The 23,315-nt window shown below is 38.8% G+C and overlaps 1 protein-coding gene across 1 annotated transcript; it reads right to left on the bottom strand.

Annotated features, from left to right (window-relative positions):
* Nucleotides 1-2,982: 2,982 nt before the first annotated feature.
* On the bottom strand, nt 2,983-22,394 carry LOC136448620 (melanopsin). The gene is made up of 13 exons (XM_066448259.1): nt 22,302-22,394; nt 16,688-16,802; nt 11,825-12,066; nt 10,936-11,069; nt 10,157-10,290; nt 9,297-9,390; nt 8,239-8,438; nt 7,083-7,284; nt 6,509-6,666; nt 5,832-5,921; nt 5,073-5,270; nt 3,831-4,049; nt 2,983-3,388 (listed from the first exon to the last, which is right to left on the bottom strand). The coding sequence occupies exons 2-13, from the start codon at nt 16,784-16,786 to the stop codon at nt 3,017-3,019; spliced, it is 2,142 nt and encodes a 713-aa protein (XP_066304356.1). The 5' UTR covers nt 16,787-16,802; nt 22,302-22,394; the 3' UTR covers nt 2,983-3,016.
* Between the last annotated feature and the right edge of the window lie 921 nt (nt 22,395-23,315).

Raw genomic sequence — 23,315 nt, 5'->3', positions numbered from 1 at the left:
ATATCAGATCAGAGCTACATGCTTTAAATCTTATCGTCTTGTGCTCATTATGGCGATGATTTGTCGCTGCTACAGAGGCCACCGTCACACACAATAAGAGCAAACAGCCTTTACATGCCCATTCAATTGACATGCTCAGCCGTGCATCGCATTCAGCGACCATCTTAGCGTCTAGGGGTTTGAAGTTACGGAGTCGTGATATTTGTTAACTGAAGAATGCCATAAAGTGGTGAAAAACATCGCAGGGAGATATGAGGAGTCTTAGAGATCACCGTCTCTTTCCGTTGGGACAATACGTCCCTAGCAGACTCGTGGCAATTTAGAGATAGTGAATTATTAAGAACGAAGAAAGAAAACGAGCATATTGCATATAACTGCAATGTAACGTATGAGAATTACAGCTCTTCTGTGTTGTTACGATACATGGTTGAAGTGTTATTTTTCTCTGGTACAAAAGAAGTATAAACCCTTCGCCAGAATTCAAACGTTCAGTGTGTGCAAGGAAAGTTGATAAAAGTGTATGAATTCGGCTGACATTCCGTAATTTTACTTTTTGTTGTTGAATACGGGCAATGCTGAGTTGATGATATGATGAAATATGCGTGTACATCAATTTTTGTCGGGTTAAAAAAAAGGTGCAACTTAACTGTGAATCGTGGACGCGCTCGTATAATTTTTTAGCGTAGATCATTCATATAATCGAATCCGTATTGCCCTAGGTTCAAACTTAAGAAATGATTTTAAAAGGACGACTGTGCATTAAGCGTCATCTTGCGATATGTCTACGAATGTCATCTTCAGTGTAAGGAGAAAAGACACATAACAATCAACTACAAGAGGGATGAATCTCACATCGGTAACATTTATTGCGTTTCACACGTGACATACATATGAGCCATAACGAACTTTAGAATGGCAGCCTAAGAAAGATGAAGTTTTTGTCTTGCATGGTAAATTGTGCAAGTACCAACCGCCGAATTCAAAACGCACTGTCTATATACCCTGATCAATTAACTTTCCTTCACTGATTGTCTACATAAACCATAACTGTCTATACGTGTTACTATCTAAATAATGAAAAGGTTTATGACACAGCTGCATTATATCATACTCATACAAAGAACAGTGTTTTTTGCGTAATCTAAATCAGCAAAAACTTTCTACTTTATTCTGTAAGGGCAGTGTGGGAATATTTATCCTTGTTCTCATAGCTTCTCCACTCTAAACAATAACGGCATCAAATGTTGTTGTAATTTCACTGAAATCTATATAAGACAAACAATACAAGTGATAACATTTTACATACTCATGCTATGTTTAATCACAATCTAGCAAATTCACATTTTTGAATAATTGTTGCAAAATAGCTGTATTATTTGCATCTTAAGCTTATACAAAACTTACGATACGTTGACAAAGAGGAACCAATCATTAACACTCTATGGAGAGTGGCCACGACAGCGTACTAGGGAGAACTTTTTACATCTTCTTCACCATTTCAATCAATTATTCAATTACTCGATCAATCAGAAATAAATCTATCAATAAAATATAACCTTACACTGTTGTACAACATTCTTAACTTAATTACCATCTATTATCACAATAGAAACCAAATACAGATTGTGAGGATATCTTTTTTAATGCTTATTAGTATTGCCTAAAGCAGCACCGTACATTGATAAGACTTTCAACATCATTACCACAAGCATATCATGTACATCCTCTACTTTTGGACATGTGATATCTATATTGAATACAACATACATATTAGCATTTTTTTTACAAATTCACAATTGTTTCTTTTTAAAACTAAATAACGTATTAGTGTACATTTTTCATTATATCCACATGGTACATATGTATCCTTTGTATCCTTCGATACTTCAACTTCTCATTGATCAATTTCATCCTGACGTCGTTTACCACATTTAGAAATATCCATTCCGTAATAATCTCCTTCCCACTGAGCTGTATTCTCCGAGCGACCAAAATTGGGTTTGTCTAAGACTTTTTTTTAAATAATGACGTATGGTGAAAGGTGTAAGAGTGATTTAAAAGAAAACAGTTCACACAAAAGTCTTGAAATTCGGTGACCGATCTGTCAAACTTTTGGTCATTCAGCGGCCACAACCTTTGGTGGGAATGGGGTCTAGCCATTTTCGTTGGTGCGGTTACCTTGTCCATAGCATACCTCCGAAATAATAAACGTTTACTAGCAGGTTTACTTACAGTGTAGACAAACTAAGAACTGTAATTTGACTTTCCTGTTTTTTAAGACACAATGTGCTTTACTTAGTTCTGTATATACTTATCTCTTTGAAATATACTATGACTAAATATTATAGTTACACACAAATTAACCAATGCAATTATACACAAAATAAACAATTCAATAGACAGTACATATCCTAACCTATTAAAACAATTATTACACAGTTTCTATGTCAATATTTCCATCAGCATCACAGTTAACTCAACTATATGAAACATTAAATTATCGAACAAAATCATATTAGGTATTCATCCTTATAATGCCTACTGTTCATGGATTTTAGAATGAATTGCAATATATATTAGCGACTTGGCGTAAGGAATTCGAAAGATCATATTTTACCTCAACAATTCCCCTAATGAAGATATTTCTAGTATGCAGCTTTGATACCTTCGACTTTTCAGAATATCACACTTTTACTTCGAAGGACAAGTAGCAAAAACAGGTGATTTAGATTATAGTTTATCTGTTGTTCATCCTTCGGTGTTGTAAATTACAAACTGTGTCCATTTAGTGCCTTTTTGAAACATTTTTACAACCAGAGATGTTATGTCGCAGTTGAAATGAATATCTCAAAGAATCTTCATCCATTGACCGGTTTACCATCCTTCGGTGTAATACACCGGGGTTGGTGTCATAATTCTTACACTGACAGAATTTGAAGGATGTAAGTATCAATTCCGTCGTCTTTTTTTCTTCTATTTCATTTTTGAAATTTTGCAACCTATGCGGCCAACAAAATCACAAAACCGTCTCATCGTGTGCCTCGGTTAGCATCAGAGACGCTTTGCCAAGATTGATAGCCACGTCGCTGGCTTTCCTGTATGTCTCAACAGGGGGCTCTTCTGCCATGGCCTGAAAGCGAACAGAGAGCATGTCATACGAGCCCTCTGTCTCGTTCTCTGAGTCGGTGTCAATCTCAGTGATACCTGCATCAAAAGCGGGGTTGTCGTACTCTTGTTTGTTGGGGGACTGCCGGGTATTCTTTGCCATGTCGGTGGTGTATATCTCCTTAGGCTGGTTAAGCGGTGTCTGTCGTTCGGAAGCGAATTGGTCCTTCGTCGAGTTGAAAGAGCGACTCCGAGTAAAGCTGCTCTGCGTATCACCAACCGCCTGCAGAAATGTGGGACGAAATTTCCTCAGCAACGCTTTACAGTTAATTGTTTTTTTAACGAAATGATCTGCGAAGCCAACGGTGACAAAGTTGTTCTGTAGGCGACAAAATGTTTCGCTTTGAGCCTAGGCATTATATGCCACCCGGTACGAGTATGATACTTGCATACCAGTACGTGGGATGTCCTCCGGTTCGAATAGATTTTTTTTCCCCTCAAAGGCATTCATGTATTTTCAAGTAGGCAGTTTTTTAAAGGCAAATTAGATAAACAGCAAAATATTACAACCTAAACGATAACATATAAATGTAACTTGGAGAAACCAAGTTGACAAATTTAGGAAACAATACAAGAAAAAACAGCTGGTGAGCTTCCCGACTGCGCATCGGTTAGAAAACATGTATATGACTACAAGCGTAGGAAGCTCGAGAAGAAGGTATCACCTTTTTCCGTAGGCTGTCCTGAGTGCGGTCGTAGCCGCTCTCGGTGCGTCGCACGTTGACTGTAGTGGCCACTCCTCTAGGCTTAGGAGGAGGCTCATCAGCCATGGCGGCCATGTGACGTTCAATCGGCGCTGCTATTGGCTGGCTTGGGAGGGGGGTCGGTATCTTTCCTGGAATAGCGGCACTCTCCAAATCGGCAGAGGATCTTAGTTCCATAACCTTGATAAAAGAAACATAAATCAGTCGTAAGCGGCCGTAGATATAGTTTCCTTTTACTAATCTAATGTGTACACTGGATTAAGAAAGACTTTATGTCGAAGAAATGAGTATTCAATTATGGATGCTTCATACGTAGATATGGGTAGGGCGCTCAGTCTGCTCACAAAGATTTGGTTTGGAAAATATGTGACAATAAGCTTTAGCTAAAGGCTTAAAGGAAACAGTTGCCTAAAAGTTGAAATGGTGAAACTTGATGACTCCCCTGTCTAACTGGAGCATGTTTTGATCCAACACACACAAAAACAAACAATAAAGAGTAGCGTCAGATCAGAGTTGAGGATATATTTACGCATGTTGAGCACAAAGGATGGCAAACTCAGCTAAAAATTGGCAGTTCTATTTTTCTGTATCCTATCACAGCAGATGACAATGGAGTCGCAACAGCTTTTTCAAAACACAAAGGATAACAACAGTTCCTATGGAGTTGTCTCACCATAGAAACTATCCATACTCGATTTACATTTGAATGACATTTGCATATGATCCTTAAGAGTGAGCAACTTTGACCTGTTCAACCGGTTTTCCTGCTGCCATTGGCATTATTTCATGCAAATAGCAGGAGTATGCAAAAATGGCTAATGCAATTATGCCATAATATTTATAATGAAGTGAATGGGAAATGGTTTAGGTTTTCATAATTTTATGCATATCCCCGAACTATGCTATTAACAGTAATGCAAATAGCTGGATTCCACTGTACTATGTAAACATGTAATTCTCGCTTTGGACTAGTAAAAACTGTTTCCTAGGTACGCCAGTATTCATGAACCGATTTGTTTTTACATACTCCCTTCTGTATTGTTCCACGACTTCTCTGATTTTCTGCAATGTCCTGACATCCTCCCACATAGATATAAGCAGAATGGCAGCTTGCTGCACACTTAGACCTTACATAGTTTACACTAGCCAAATCTATTGAGGATTCAATAGTGCACCCTCCCTCTTTAGCATGATTTGTGATACCTTAGGAACAGGGCTTGCCGATGAGCCAGTTGCCACTGCTGCAGTCCGTGGTGAAGGAATCACTTCAGCTTTAGTAGTCACGCTTCCAGAGGGCCGCACTTCGATCTGAGCAGAAACAGTGGGCACGCTGGCTCCCTCATTCGGAGCGCTATCGGACGCACCTCCGCCAGCCTTCTCCATGCGCTTGTCCACTTCCACCTGGAGCATGGATCAAAGAGGAAAAGCAACACTTAGATAAAATCATCCCGCGCTACTTATAATTGGTGGAGCCTATGGCGGTGCCCATCTTCGATTCGAGCCCTTGGGCCACACATACACAGCTCTGTTTAAGTCTCTACAGCAGTGGGCTAGTTCATCGTTAGTAATGCGTGTTTAACTTCCATACTCTTATAAAAATGTCGAACTAATCAGGGAATGTACCATTTTTTAAAGTCTATGATTATAATGTACATCATCGCTTTGATATTGGACAGCGAACGTTTAAAGGTCATGACTAGAAGTCATAGAGTCTATTCCTAGCAATTCTGGTAGACGTTATGTAGTTGGTAAATATGCTTCACACTACCTTTCTCACTCCACCAAGGTTTCAAAATGGGTACACGACTTCGGTTCCGAGGGTTAAGTCAATGAAAGCACATGGATGGGCTTCTCTTTCAAAAATTGTGCCTAAGACACAGTGAATTAACAAACTACTGTATTTACGGCCTTATAAATGGATCTTTGAATTAAAATGTACCTATAAGTTAGTACGTCACGCACCTTAACCATCATTGTGTCCTGTCGGGAAACGCCGCTGCTGTCGTCGACTGACACGCTAGATGTGGAGTCCACACTTGCCTGCGGATCATGCTGATGAGAAATTAAAGGCATTAGAAAAACATACTGACAAATTGTAACACACATGATACAGATATAAGATTCAAGTAAGAGTATGGGAACTTGCTCATCTAAATCAAGGAAATGTGAAACTGAATATAAATCAAGTACACGGATATCGGGATCAACTGGTACAACACAACAAAACGGTCAACGGTAACTAATGACGTGATAAGTTAGAAAAAATTGATAATAAGAATGAATGAGTAATTTGAAATTATAAAAGGCAATGACATCAGAAATGAAAAAAAACTCTAAATTGAACCAAAGCCATTCTCCTACACAGAGCCTCGCCCACAGTCTATACAACATACATTGGGAGGCCCTACTAAACCAGGGTGAATTTTCCACTTTAGTGGCAGTCAGTGAATCACCTGAATGTTTTCTTTAGGTAAACCCGATTCTCTGACTGGCTGACAACCGGTTGGAGGTTACGCCTACAAAAGTTGAAACCTCAGCCCGATTTAGCAGAGCCTCCCCAATGTATGTTGTATAAGCCACGGAAGAGGCCCTGCATAGAAAACTGATGAAAGCAAAGTGAGTAAAAATAAGATTCTTACGGCGGGAGCAGTGGTTTGGGTCATGCTCATGGAGGCTGATGTGGTGGCTCCGCGGGTCTTGGTCTTGGTTTCCTCCTCATCGGCAGGCAGGCAGCCTGACAGGCACGGGATGTGCTTCTTCACTGCCGCGCGGAACTTCGGATGGGTGATGGCGTACACTGAAACGGCACGTACCATGACAATGAAAAAAGATTAAAGCGTATTCACTAACTTTACATTCCCGTCATGTTGGTGTCTCTATTTGCGTTTCAATTATCATGGATGAAGCATTCTCGGGTTCAATCAGGCTTTTATATGATAGATATTATTCTGGTATTCTCTTTCTTAAGTTGTAAACATTTGATGGTGGTTAGAAGGTTTAAGATCTTTAGATGTCGCTTTAGAACTGATTCACTGAAATGCAAATAAACACACCGACATGGCGGCGGACACGAGGATGACGTCACGTAAAATAGCTATTTACTTGTTTGTGGCGTCCTAGACCTTGCTCATTATAGACATTAGAAATACTGCAAATTATGGCTTTACGTTAAGCTGACAAGCTCTCTAGACATAAAACAATCACAAAACTCACCAATAGGGTTGTACACGGCAGACGACTTGGCAAACACGGCAGGAATGGACTGCAAATATGGCGTCACCAAGTGTTGGTATCCCAGCGTCCCTAGCGCGGCGACCACGGCGTATGGGGTCCATGCCGAAATGAACAGGGTGATGACAATGAAGGAAATCTTTGCGGTCTTGATCTCATTTTTACGCTGCCGCTCTTGTTGAGCCTTTGGAATAAATGCAACATAGCTTGAAAGGACATCTGTGTTGGTAGAAATCATTCTGAAACAGATTTTAACTGTAATTTCAAACCAAAACATTGAGCTCACCCAAATTTTCGACCGTACAATATCAGTCTTTGTCAAGGAATGAGCAATCCGTCACAGAGATGACGTCACTTTCTGCAATTTATGATCCACTGCTCATCGAGTCATGTGTCTTATCTGCATAACGTGACGTCATCTCAGTGAAGGATCGCTCATTCCTTTACAAAGACTGGTGTTGTATAAGGCGAAAATTTGGGGTAAAACCTGTTTCAGAATAAGTGCAACATGTGTGATGATATTAACTTTTGATCTCATTGTTATAGCATTATTTCAAAACCTTTTGGCATGGTCATGTATATTAACGGGTCAGATTCCAACCAGAATTCACAATACTGGTTTGTCTCCATACAAGTACAGGTTAGGATACTTCTACCCAATTAATTAACCAAAACGTGAGGCATTTAGTTTGAAATCTATACACTCAGACCACATAAGTAAATTGAACACTGTAGTTATCTCATAATCAGACGTCATAGGTGTCTTCGTAAATGCAAGCGTGAACAGCGTTTGGTACTTCTTCCTCATTGTTACTACTCTTTTGTTTACCTTATTGTGCATCATCAACATCATCATCGACATCAGTGTGCATCATCATTATGCATAGTCAACATCATAATCACCATGTATCATCAACATTTAATAATGATAATAATATGATGATTAATATGTAATAATGATTATTAATAATAATAATAATAATATAATGATTATTAAGCTTATGAATGAGCTATTGTTGTTTGTCACAGTTTTGTTTGTTATTTGCTAGATAATTCACTTGCCTCCATACACAAACTCGACATTTCATTCACAAACTCGACATTTCATTCACAAACACGATATTGCATTTACATATACCTTATTCTTCACATCTTCGTGTGCCATCTCCTTGACGGCCTTGCCGAACTGCTTGTCTCCTGACTTGACGGTGGCGAAGATGTTGTAATAGCAGTAGATGATGACACCCAAGGGGATGAAGTACATGGTGAAGAAGATGAAGTACGTGAAGATGTGGAAACTCAGTTTCGGCGTCATGTAGTCGAAAGAGCAGCTTGTTCCTGTAATATAGTGGCATCGTTCGTTTTGTCTTATTTTGTTTTGTTTTATTTGTACTGAAACAGGGAAAACCACATTTGGGCGTAGCACACAGGTTTTGTTCACCAGTGGCGTAAGCCGAGAATGCTAGGTTTAATCTACTCACATAGAGATGGACACTTACTTATTGATGAGGACTGTAATCTACTTGAAGGTGTAAAGCAGAGGTACCGTTTTAGATGATAGCAACACGTATGGTAAATGACCAAAACGGCAATACACACAGATTATTACTGACGTAATGTGATAGCAAACAAATGTACCGTGAATTCAACAGCGTAAGAATGCTTATTGCTAAATTACAGAATATACAGAAAGAAAAATTATTTAACATAGAATCTATATAAGATCTGTTCATTTTCAGCAGTCCATATACGTTAGGTCAGTACATCCATTGTATACACCTTTATCACGCGGCGAACATGATAGAATTAAAACAATGCCTTTGCGGCAAACATTCCAAGACTGATCCTAACTGTCCATCAGCAGTTCAACAAATAATTGCATGATAATTGGAGAATCGGCCAATGAAGAAATGGCTGCATGACCTTCAAATGTCTACATATCTATGTTTTTATTTTGCATTTCTACGTTTAGGCGGATGAGGGCGTTGACTATGAGACGACAAAGTGGCTCTAAATTGCTGCATCTTTTATGCGCATTACACTAGCTATAAAATTGATAATTGGATATCGTATTATCAAAGTTAGTGTGATTTGGTAGGAAAACTAAGTTTGTAAATTATCTCTGTGCTTTGCCTCGTCCTAATTCCATCATGTCCTCTGCGTGAGAAAGGTGCATTTGATTTACCAGTCACCTACCGAATCCTTCGGATACATAAGCGCCCCATCCGAACAGAGGAGGCAGAGACCACACTAGGGACCACACCCACAGCAGGAGAATGGCAAACATCACCTTTAGAAGAATAGTTATCATAAGGCTATTGCCAAAGATTCTGAGAGCTAGAATCATAAATAGTTTGCCCCTTGCGAGGTCATCTGGGGGTATTTATCATGATAAACGTGGTCAGACATTACTTTGTGTACCTTTTATTTAATTCAATAAGTCATTACGTCTAGAAACAATCTTATATAAGCAAATTACCATGCAGCAAAAGCTTATCATGAATACATTGAAACAAAGGTAAATTTACTTTGATATATCATTTTATGGGTGAAATGAAAAACGAACAAATTATAATCGTTTCAAATTGATACTAAACATTTCCATATAAAATAAGATATATTTGATCATGTAGTAAATTTAAGACGTTTTTTAGCCAGATAAACATAGATATTGGAGTTCACCGGTCAGCCATATTATGGAAATTAAAGGAAACCCAGGCAATATTAAAGCCCGAAAATTTTGACTTTTGGAAGTCTATTTATTTAGTCATTTCTATACATGACTAGTTCAAACAACATTATCACAATGTATAGCGACGCCCATGATTCAAAATACGCTGCTGTTGTGATGTGAGAACTCACTGAAAATCGTCCGGTTTTGAAACTAAGGGATCATCGTACGGCACGTTTTTGCGAGGTTTTAAAATGCTCAAAGTATGAAGTTATTACACAAGTGATCTAAACAGTGTTAGTAAATGTCACAACCATAAAGATTTCAGCATTATTTCATTTCCATTTTTTGGGCACTAATATTGATTCGGTTGTCTTTAACTAACCCGTTGCTTGGTGACAATCCGCATAACCAGAAATGGCTTGGTGATGACGAGATACCGGTCCATGGAGATTGCCATCAGGGTGTTGATAGAGAGACACCCGAACAGTCCTCCGGCGAAGCCGTACAATTCGCAAGCTTTAATTAGAAATTAAATGAGGTTGGCAACATGAATAGTTGGGGGAAACAAATCGGAACATTAAAAACAAAGACTCATAAATAGGAATCCAAAAAGTAGTGAGCGAACATGTTTTATTTTATAAATTAAACCCATAATAATAATCACAGTATAAAGACAAAAGTATAAAGTATAAAAGACAAAAGTATAAACGTATAACATATTAAGTATGAAGCATAAAAGTATGAAGTATACAGTATGAAGTCACAGTATAAAGACAAGATATCAACATCCGATAATAAGAATAAGCAAAGTCGAAGACAAAATGTGAGAAATAGAATGGAGAGTGTTCTGGTGTAGTGTAATTGTTACATGTACCATGGCATACTCGGTCATTTTTATTCAATGCATTGAAAAAATAGTTATTCTAGGATGGACCTTGGACAATAGATTATCTATTGTACAGACGTCTTTGGGTAAACAATGTTATCTTAGTTGCAAAATGTTACATCTAATCACCTTTAACGCTACCTGGTCTAATGGTTAACATCAGTTAAAATGGACCTTATCAGCTTTTAAAAATGGAATCAAATCAAAAGCCAGCTCTAAACTGGATATTCTGTACACTGGATACAGCAATTTGCCTTTGTTAAAAGCAGACCCACCGAAATCACTGAGAAGCCATCGTTGGAAAGCCGAATTAACGGCAAAGAGGGGCATGTTTGTGAGGTTCATGAGTAAGTCGCTGAGTGCAAGGTTGACGATGAAGAAGTTAGCAGGAGTCCGTAAGCCTTTAGCTCTGACAGAGAGAAGAGACAGTGAAGAAGAGAAGAGAAGATAGTCAAGAGGAGGTGAAGCAAAGCGACAGAGACTGTTGTCCAGTCAGATTTAAATCGACCTACCTACATCCGTTAGCAACCACCTATTGGCCATGGAGTTTACGGCAAATATGGGCATTTCGAAAAAATTCATGAAAAAGTCACTGATTGCCAAATTGATAACAAAGTAATTGTTCATCGTCCTCAATTTCTTTTGCCTGAAACAACAAAATGCAAATCATACAGTTAACAATTATCAACAGGTACACCAATGAAATAACGTCAACTAGACAAACAATTAAAGGCACTTTTTATTTATGTAGGGGAAATGACAACATATTTCCTACAAAGATGCAGACAAAGATTAAGCCAGAAAAGAAATAAGAATATTTCTATTTGTTTTACAAATGAAAAATACACACACTAGAGTTTCACGAACTTATACCACCGCCATTTGTTTCATTACAATGCAAAAGACTATGGAGATATAAAACTGCACTAGTAAACTTTCTTCAACGGTGCACTGTTGTCCCAGATTCCAGGCACCAGCTGCCAAAAATATCAAGGGACTATTCCATAGTGTACGTCACAGGAGGGAGCAATGCAAATTGGCATATAGATATCCATACACGACTACTAGAGTTATGGTGTTCACAAACTGACACACACAGACGGATACAGATACCCGAAGACATACTAGTAATTTTCGTGGTGAAGTTAATAACATTTCACCTACTTGATGAATGAGTACACCACCACAGCATTGCCGAACATCCCGCAACAGCCGACGCAGAACACAGCCGTACCGACGATGTAGTGAGCTAGCGGCGGGATGTCCCACACCACGCCGCCGCCGCCGGAGTCCGTCCCGTTGCACACGCTGGCGTTTCCGGTACATCCCGGCGTCGGCGTTACCTCCATACCGTCACCCTCTCCTGCCAGAAGTTTAAGTGCCACCTCTCCAACTTGATTGCCTATCTATATACATGTTAAGAATATGCAATTCTTAGCAATTCATGCAAATGAGAAGATAACAAGTACAATTTTATCATTGCATGACATTTCTTATAACTGATTTTATGCTAAACTATCGTTACAATGTGATTACTACAGTATCAATATAATGTATGTTATATACAGAATCAATGATTACCTTCGCCGGGAAGGTATGCCTTCACGGGAAGGTACGTTATGTTATCTGTTACGCCAGCTGTAAAGTGGGTCCGTATGTATGTCAAGATCATAAGTCAAGAAAACTTTGACGGATCTTGCTGATTTTTGGTAGGTAAGTGGCGGTTGTAGAAACAAAGGTCATGTACGAAAATGGTTCACCTGGCGTTTTCCTTAAGTGCTCCAGTGGACTTTTTATGTTAGTATGTTTGTATGTAGACAACATAACTCGATGTATTGTTGATGGACCTGCATGATTTTTGGTGGGTACGTAGAGATTGTGATAACAGAGGTCAAGTTCAAAAATGAGTCACCTGGCATTTTCCTGCGGTACTGCAGTGGGCTGTTTATGTATGTGTATTTGCTTGTTGACAGGATAACTCGAGAAACTGTTGATGGCTGTGCACGATATTTAGTGAATAGGTAAGTTTATTAAAGGAGAAGGTCAAGTTCAATGATGGGCCTCCTAGCGGGCACCTAAGGTACTGCAGCAGAGCTCCAAAGTCTGAGGTCAAATTTTCTGCAAGTGCTACGGTCATGATTTTTGTGTGGTGAATAGTCCATGCCACATGAAGTAAGTTGTGTACGTTTGGGCCCTCTAGCGGCTTGTTTGGAGCTGCAGCGGGAGTTTTCGATTTATTTGTTTTGACCTTTGGACATGAATAACTTGACTTATGGTCAACGGATCGTCTTGATTTATGGTATGTAGATAGCTTGATTAATGCTTTACATAATCGAATACTCATTATGCAAATCAGGAGCTAATTTGCATAATTAGTAAGGAAAGTTTATAAATCTGCTGCCTTTCAAAATAGGACTCTCAAACACGTGACATATATAGTTGAAAAAGAGAGAGGTATCGATAGATACCGATGATGCTAATAGCTACCTATTTTGCATAATTAATAAGAAAATACTAATTGAAAATACCACAATTGTAAAAGATTGGAATTTCATTCTTGTATCATTAGGAAGCTAAGTAAAGGTTAACAATATCAGCCAGAAATCATGCAGGATGCCTCATTAACATAATGATTACATTAACATATTTAACTTACATGACCGTCTACCCGGGGCCCAGAAGGATCCAGAAGGATTATAGCTACATTTGCGAGAAGTTCTTTGTGTCAGAAAACAGCACATTTCTTAGCGATTTTAGAGATTTGTAACCTCTTATCGAAAGTCGTGACAACATGGGGGGAAAGAAGAGGTCAAGGTTAGCATCAGAGGAGCGAAAGTTAGAAGATCGCGAGCAGAAAAAGAAGGTTCGTATTCATTACGTAATATAGTATTCGGGACTCTATTTCACAAGATGCGGTTAAGAGAGAATTTTCTTTATTTGATAAACGTTAGGAAGGCGGCGATCATGTGATCATGGGGTCATGTATGACGTCAAGCGGGCCAGGTCGTGTGGTGGGAGAGGGGACCTAGGCAACAACATGTTAGCTTCCTATTTCCATGTAGGAACTATAGATCAGACTTTCCAAATTGGTTGAGTTGTTAGTGTTATTAATGCTACGGTCACATCGGGGATGTAGCCCCGGCTTGGTTCTGACGTCTGGGGGGCACCGGCTGTCGTGGTCACAACTAAAAGTTTCCTTCGCGATACCCTGCATGCTGGGATCCCGGGTTGCTCCGGTGGGCACTCGGTGGGCACTCGGTGGCATTTTTGTAAAGGTTTGTCACCTTCGTTGGCAGGTTTTTGACAGGTACCCGTCAGTTGCTCTTGTACAGGACAGGGCCTTGCCAAATGCCCCGCGAAAGACGGTCGGACATCAGGCATGCTCCTGGTGGGCACATCTCGAGGCGTAAATGAATTGCACTGGAGCTCAAAAAGAAACACGATATACGACGTTCATGCTTTAGTTCTGCTCACCTTATCTGTTATGTGACACTTGACCCGTCTTACATTATTCTATGCACTTGGTTCGTAACAGAACAATACGTTATTCTATGCTATTTGCCGATGACAACAGCGTATTTCTTTCCCACAAAAACTTTTATTCTCTGGCTAATCAAGCCAACAAAAATTGCCTTATTTTCTGTAGTAAAGATGAAGTTATGATACCAATAAAGCAAAAATAAGATTTGGAAGATTTGGAAGATTTCACCAAAAACCAAAAACGTTTGGAAGATTTAGAATTTCCGGAATATCCGGAATTTTCGGAATATCCGGAATTTTCGGAATATCCGGAATATCCGGAATTTCCGGAATATCCAGAATATCCGGAATATCCGGAATATCCGGAATTTCCGGAATATCCGGAATTTCCGGAATATCCGGTCCGGAATATCCGGAATATCCGGAATTTCCGGAATATCCGGAATATCCGGAATTTCCGGAATATCCGGAATTTCCGGGATATCCGGAAAATCCGAAATTTCTGGAAGATCTGGAAGATTCTGGAGATTTTGAAGATTTGGAATTTCCGGAGGATTTTGAAGATTTGGAAGATTTGGAATCGGGCGTTCCTGGTCGTCGCAATGAACGACGTTCCTGGTCGTTCAAGACGTTCAGAAGCGTTCGTCAAACGTCAAACGTCAACAGAACATACGTTATTCTATGCTATTTGCCGATGACAACAGCATATTTCTTTCCCACAAAAACTTTGATTCTCTGATACAACTGGCTAATCATGCCAACAAATTGCCTTATTTTCTGTAGTAAACATGAAGTTATGATACCAATAAAGCAAAAATAAGATTTGGAAGATTTCACCAAAAACCAAAAACGTTTGGAAGATTTCGAATATCCGGAATTTCCGGAATTTTCGGAATATTCGGAATTTTCGGAATTTCCGGAATATCCCGAATATCCTGAATATCCGGAATATCCGGAATTTCCGGAATATCCGGAATTCCGGAATTTCCGGAATATCCGAAATTTCTGGAAGATCTGGAAGATTCTGAAGATTTTGAAGATTTGAAATTTCCGGAGGATTTTGAAGATTTGGAAGATTTGGAATCGGGCGTTCCTGGTCGTCGCAATGAACAACGTTCCTGGTCGTTCAAGACGTTCAGAAGCGTTCGTCAAACGTAACTCAAGATGGGCTTGATGGATGGTCATGGTTTTTGGTATGTAGATAGCTTAAGTATGATTGGACCATGATTATGCAAATCAGATTCTGCGCATTATGCAAATCAGATTCTAATTCGCATAACTAAGGAGACAATTTTAAAAACCCGCTGTGTTCCATGAGATGACTATTCAAATATGTGACATTTGTAGCTGAGGAAGAGAGGAATGTTAATAGATAGAAGATATGCAATTGTAGGCGTAAGTTACAGGTAAATGATGGCAATATCATACTTGAATCAAATTATGCTAATAAGGACCTAATTTGCATAATTAATGATAAATGTTAGCATAGCCTTCTTTGATAAGCTCATACTTTGGACAACTTCTGTTATTTGGGTGAAGGCGATCAACTGGTATGGTTTATGATTGATGAGAAACACTCCTAAATACATCAGTCATAAAGGTTACAATCATTTGGCGAAGGTATGAGGTCGTGGAACTCTAGTTCAACATAATATTCGATGGTTTATAATTTTTATCCTAGTAATATGATATTATATACGATTCTAATGTCATCTATCGAAGCATTTTAATTGAACGAAATTAACATTGACTATAAAATGTCCGCTTTGCAGCGCAAAGTACAGCATATCTACATGAGCCCCAAAGAATCAGTACCGATATATATATCCACAACCGATTGTTGCCATGTAGCATTTAAGGACAGTCTGTAATGCCATACACCGTACAAATTGGCCTCAAGGGTAAAATAAGTTTTATCCACGCAATGTATAGACTGGAGTTGTTTGATAACAACATATTCTAAAAATACTGCAAACAAATGAACGGCTTATGTCCTGCTTGTCAACCTGGGATTGATGTGTTTAAACATTCGTATTTTCCTAGAACTCGTTAGTACCGTCAAGTACTGTAGAGGCATCGTCATTAGATAGCTTTGAACAAAGCATGCAGTTAGCACTGCACGAAATGGCCTCGTATCCCGGCGTATACGTACAGGGATTCCTCCGGAAATATTCCATATCCCGGTGCGGATTTAGCGTTTCCGTTAGTTTTAACGGATACGCTAAATCCGCACCGGGATATGGAATATTTCCGGAGGAATCCCTGTACGTATACGCCGGGATACGAGGCCATTTCGTGCAGTGTAGATTTGCAAAGGGTAGATCTTGATGTGACAGGTCGTTCGGTACAATATAACCAGCTGCCTAGCGCCGCGTTCCTGTGAAGATGTTGTGTTGCGCCGAAGGATATACAATGTACCAGCTATATAGATACAAATACTTTGACCTGTTTGCTCCAATGAAAAACGACCTGCATGCCGATTTGAGCTACTAACGAAGAAGCAAAGTTCAAACAAACAAACAAACAAACAAATAAAGACACACTTACCTCCGAGATCCATTCTGTCAGTGCTGTTGGAAACACAGCATTCTCCTCCTCTATACCAGTACTATTGGTTGGAGGTTGAAACGACGGGAGATCAGTCATCTTTCTTGCATTTAGCCTAAAAACAAATTGCATAATTTTCTCGCTTAGAAGATTCAACCATTAGCTACATTGTAAGAACATCGGTCTGTTTGTAGTATTGATTTTTTTAATGAGAACACCTGTGTAAAGAATTATAGGTTGTCTTAAAAAAGGCACCATCAAAGACTATTCATTGTGGGTTATGTCGTCTCCTATTGGCTTAGTATTGCTTTCAAAAAGGCATCACGTTGAGAGTAGCATCATGCTCTACAATCTCTTTTTTTCTTAACTGTATCTATTTTCATATTAACAACAATCCTTCAGGCAAGAGTTTTCAACGCATCAGCAATTATTGAAATATGTCAATGTTTCAGTTTTGCAGTTTGTTAAAAAGCATAGTTTGCAGCACCTTGCGTATGTAATCATTGTCATTTTTTGATATCATCATTCTGGCACGTAAAAACTATACACAAGTTAATTTAACAGTCCTGTTTCTTTTTTGAGTATTGTTGTTTTCTGAATCAATTTCCTATCAGTTGTTGCTATTGTTATTGTAGAGCGACTCTAAATAGGAAAAGTTAAGAGCCACTAGCAAAATTGTTGGCTCCAGTGGCTTCCAACGACAATATTGTGGCATTTTGCGTACAGAAAGGTTGCTTTGCACCCATGCTTCCATCAGAAAACTAATGGGCAGCCCGTTGTCATTCCCGACAAATCGTACATCTGCAAAACAGTTCCGTTTGGGCCAATTAGTATCTGGTAAAACCTGTCTCATATGTTATCTGGAGAATTAAATTGAACGGGAAGAAAGACCTCGTTTGAGAAGACATTACCTAACGTCCCCCAATAGACCTTATTAACGTACGGCATGGATAGAGCCACTCTTTCACTTAAAAGATAATTCAAAACGCTGATGGGAGCACTTAGGTATCCCTGCACAGGTCGAAATGCGTCAGAAGGCTCTCCAAACAACTGTGAATGTGGGATTGGAGTAATGTGAAGAGATTAGATAGCCAATTCATCTCCAGCCGGAACTGAACCCTGGAAGCCTCTTCAAATGTTTTACCGAACGTGTTGCTGAAGAATTATGAAAACATAACAACCAAGAATTGATGTTTAAAACTTGAGTGATTTCATCAATAAACCAGATAAGGTGAAATTGTTACAAACAAAGCTAAAATCATGAGAAAAAAAAAACATTCGATCATTTCTGTATTTATCACGTTTTAGAGTTTAAGACAAAAATGCAGATAGCTAGGGATGCCAAACTGATACCACTTGTGCCTGAGCCCATAAGGTAGGTGGCACTATAAAATCTTGGTCAAAGCATATTCAAAACATACGATACAAATACTGGACGTTCCGGAAGCCGCAATACCAAGGGAAACCGCCTGGACACTGATAATCAGTATCCTTTTTTTGTTTGTTTTTTGTCAATACCATAACAATCCGACAATAGCTTCTTGATTGATGCTAGCCTAGTTTATAGTTAGTTAGTTTTTTTATAGCTGGGTGAAAGTTATGCTATCAAACTACCTACGAACACAAACACAACAGTACCCAAACATAACAATATCTGTGAATGAACCGCGTGATGTCAATGGCCGTACATTAATAAAAACTAGACTGCTTTGAGGTTATTAAACTTACATGCGATATGTATCCGTGCACAAAAGTCCTTAGCTTAGATAGAATAAATGTTGCACTTCGGGAGAGGGTATTTAGTCCGAGTGCGTCACAAATGAAGCGAAACTTACAAAAACAAAGTGACAAATTTACGTCTTGCCTCATTGGCAACAGCTGAACATTTTAGATGGCATCATTGCTTTCACAGCTCACAGGCCTGGCACACTTTAACCTCGGCAGCATACTCACTTCTAAACTGAAAACGTGTCATTAGTCTAAGCCCCTCTCTCTACGAGATGGGCTTCATTTTTACACCTCTTTCCGTGGTAATATCACTTCAATTACTCAGTCTTCCATTTGCTAAAGTGGTGCTTATGTAAAAGAGCTTAGATCAATTTCTCTTCAACAAGGTGCAAATAGCGCTGTTAGCGCTGTCGTCTCAAATTTGCTTTCAACCCGAGTAAAAGGCTTCTTTAGAGTGAGGGTAAATGACCTTACAAAGTGTCACAGCTACTTTCAGCGAATATATAACTTGTATTTTTTTTAGTCTTACATAAAACGATCATACATTTGTGACCTCCGTTGGATTCCAAAACGTTCTGCACTCCAAAACACGAAATGGCACACGATTGAATACAACTTTTGGGACTAAAGATGTATTCCAAACAGTTCTTTATTCCAAAACACGCCGTGATACACTACCAAGTAGAACATAAAGGCATGTATTCCAAAACATACCATACTTTGGAATAGAGCATTTGGGAATAAGGATTATATTGAATGGTGCCTTTCGTTGTAAAACATACCGTTGCAGGGAGTGAAAATCAAGTTTGAAAAATAGACAGTTATTCCGGAACGTCCTTTGAGGTGGGCCTTCGTTCGGTTAAAGTTGAGAACTGGGTCTTGAAAATTTCGTCTTTGAGCGGGCAAAAAGGGGACGGGGGCTTCCACAGACTAACTTTTTACCTCTATTGAAGAAAAGAACCCCACAAAAACATCAGAAACACACGCGTACGTCGGCAGCTGAATTCAAATTATAACAAGTGTTACTTGTTGTTGATAAGGTCCAATTTGCAAGATATTGAGTGAAAATCAAATGCTTTAATGAAATAGAACTGACCAGTGGTAATAGATAATAATCGGCATTAATAGCTTTTAGGGAAGGAGGGATTTCAGCCAATATCCAATCGTAAACGTTATGAAACAAACGCTAATAATCTATTACTAAATAGAAACTTACATGCACTCCTTTTTACTAGACGGCAACTGCTGTGCGACCAACATTGGATGTGTGTAAATATGTTTAAAGATTTAGACGACAACCTATGAAATGAATTCAGTGATCTGTGAAATTTTCGATTGCTACGCGGTTGCAGTCTCTAGTTGAAAGAAAATATAAACATGTCATTATCAGAAACAAAAAAATTATACCTTCAACATGACATTTGAGCGCTTGAAGAAAATGTACCAATACACAGTAGTCGCAAAAAAGGATATAGACGCAAATGTATGAAGAAATGTAAAAAATTCAGCCGTCGGTTTTGAATGCAATCCCAAGGTCAAATTGCTCACATATGCATAACAAATGTCCCTAAAGGCTATTGGTGCGGTGAAACCAATTGAAATGTACGTGCACGTTTCGATGTATTTCACCCTTTTTACGTGCACTTTGATTCTACCTTTGGCTTTGCCATACCCACTTTCCCTAATGAACATGTAATGGATCACATTATGTTAGAGCTTTGCGCCAATTTAGCCGCGATATTAAGACAAATTGTAGTAAGTGGGTAACTAGACCGGCAAAACGGCCCCTAAGGTCCCCATTCCACTCGACGGGGACCGCGCTGCGACCTTTCTGCAACCTAAATTTCATTTTTGTTACCCCTGATTTCATAATTAAGTATGCAGGATGTAAAAATATTATTTAAATCAGAAACAGAAAAAAGGGAAAATGTTTACTTTATCTTTTCAGCGATATTTCAAATCTTTTGTCACTCAGAGGTCCTAGCGCGTTCGTAGGAAATGGGATGTGAAGATTTGAACTGATTTAACTTATTTCTAGTTCAACTATTCACAGGCAGGTTGCCACTGGTAAACAACTTGAAGCCAAAACGCCAGACGAATATGGCTAGTTGAGTTTTCAAGTGATGCCAAGTGCACTACTTACAACGCTTCCGAAGAAATGGAACATATGAGGCTTCTAATGAATTGTATGACCGTGAGTGCAACCGGTGTCTAGCTGCTGAAACTTTACAGCAGTTTCTTCTTCTAAACGGATCATATTTCTCAAACGACAGTTATTCAAATAGAAAAATATGGTATAAACATTCATAGGATGATTGGAGATGTCGCTGCCATTGTGTAAAAATAATAGGTTTTTGCATCTACAATATGCCGAAGAACTAAATACACACCAGAGATACAACAACCAACGTGACAAAGTGTTGATTACCAAACACTCGAGGAACTTTCAATTAGCTTACACCTTCAAAAATAGTTAGATTTATCATGACTGCTTTCTCTGCTCAGATATTGAAACGAAAGCATCTTTTTTTGGCACCGAAATAGAGACGATATAATCGCAAAGCGTCAACAAAGACATACTTACAAAAATTTGAAGGAAAAAAAAACAGTGATATCAGATATGCTTAGCGTAATGCGAATTGAAATCGTTGTTAGATGTACGAAATAGATGAAAATTACCAACTGCGAAACTGATACTTATATCATGTTCATTCAGGCTGTTCTCTTATATTCTGACACTGATCCTGAATGCGATAAACAATAGTACGTTGCATACATTTTAGAGTATTGATTTTACAACATTGATTATATATCCAATAAAGGATAATCGCAAACGTCCAGATTTTATTGCACCAATAACAAACCAGAAATTACTCTTTTATTCCTTTATACTGCAACATGACAGCATGATTGCTTTTCTCATATGAACTTTTTGAATCATAATCAGCTCCTTAATAGGATTCTAGAGGCAGATATATCGGCTTTGTGTGAAACTACAATGGTGTAGGTACCTGTGCTCAATATCAATTCACAGAATTCAATCTTTCAAACAAGCTGGGTATATAGATCTGACAGCAACCTGTTGATTTTTATGAGCGCCTAGCAGGAGACAAACACAACTGAAGTCTACATTGCTCAGTTAGTTCCCAAGCCTTACCATATGCTGGAGAAATTGGGAAGAATGAAAGAAAGCCCTAGAATACCAGGATAAGGACATGCAGCAGTTGACTACCTTGAACCCGCAATATTAACAAACAAACAGGTGCTGCAACCTTTCTGATTTGTTGATATTTCTGGAGAAAGTATCAGTATACTGATATGACCAGAGGTGTAAGCTATATTACGCTAGCTACTTTAAAAGATATTAGAAAAACTTATTGTTCTATGCCTGTTTTGCCACCGCTCTTATTCATACAAAATAAATATTCTGTTTCTCTTGCATTTCTGTTTCACATGGCATCCTTCTACACAGTTGCACCAAAGTATTTCAATATCACTTCTCTTTTTTGAGTGAATATGGAAAGTATTTCAGTCGGCATTTTTCCCGTGCGTTCAAATTCTTGTATGTGTACCTTTCGTACATATTTTGCCTAGTGTTATGTTCTTTCCGGTGGTGCTGCTAGTATACGCGTATAACTTGTGTACAGCACCGCTGGTTTTTTTTTTTCTCGTCTGCATGGTTAAGCTACCAGCTAGGTACCTTACGAGCGTCACTTATAGATGGACAACCATTCAAAGATATATTCCAGTAATCCCCGAGGTATGAACATCTAAGACCACCAGGTGTTTACCTAAAAAACGCTTTCATTAATGTCGGGATTTTACGATACTGGGTGGAATTATAAGAAAGGACATTATATTTAAAATAAAATAAAAAAGTACTCACCCTGACGCACACCGCCAGCCTTCTCCCCTACCCACGGCCTCTTTAGGGCACACACACACGCAGGGTGCGTCCCGAGTTAGAACCTTCTCCGGACTAGGGCGTTGAGCAGAGAATCACGGTAGCCAGTGTGCCTTTTATACTTTCGGGCAAACGGAATGAAATAGAGCGAATCCCATCATCGTGCAATGATCTTCTATATTTAGATTCCAGGATAATCGTTTCAAACTGACCCTAATGGTACGAAACGAAGCCAAAGATATACATTTACGCTGCGTAGCGTTTAACAACTTAACATTGTCACTCGTCGATATGAAATATTGTGTTAATGTGTTTAGAGCCAAATGCACATTTTACATGAATTGAAAATAAAATTCATTCGGCCTATTCCCAAACTCAAATACATTAATGTCATTTCTTTTTTTTTGTTTCATACCACTCAAATGAAAGTGACCTTTCTCATTACTTAGCTTTAGTAATTGGCATTTTTCGCCACTAATGAAAAGCATTATTTTGTTAAATACCGACTACTTAATGGCCGGAGTGTCACCCGTCCGAAATGGCTTTTTCAATTTTTAAAGCCCTGAAATGCATGAAGGTCAGTTTCAGTAGAAGCTTTTACAGTATGAAAGGGCATAGTGTGGACAAGACTATATTTTGCAAAACATGACTGGCATTTTGTGAAATGCCTTTTAATGTATCTGATTTATGGCACGGGCCATTTCCTGTAACAACAATTAAAAGAAATCACGACAGCTGATACCTTTATGATGCCCATGGGATTTATACGTTACATTATGATCCTGTAGTTATGTAGAAATGTCTGTTGACTCCGTCACATACTGTAGTTACGATAGGGTACTTTATTGCAGCATTGTTATCTTGAATTATAATCAAAGCAAAAAGTTTCTCTGCTCTTTGCAACATGCATCTATCTTAAAAACATTTATATAAAAGTTATTTTGACTCTGTGTAGAGAAGCCTTGTTCAGTTCTTGTGTGTCTGTTTGTTGACACC

The sequence above is a fragment of the Branchiostoma lanceolatum genome, chromosome 14, assembly GCF_035083965.1.
Source record: "Branchiostoma lanceolatum isolate klBraLanc5 chromosome 14, klBraLanc5.hap2, whole genome shotgun sequence".
Classification (NCBI taxonomy): domain Eukaryota; kingdom Metazoa; phylum Chordata; class Leptocardii; order Amphioxiformes; family Branchiostomatidae; genus Branchiostoma; species Branchiostoma lanceolatum.
The sequence above is the reverse complement of the archived record's forward strand: the minus strand, read 5'-3'. Positions and strand labels throughout refer to the sequence as shown.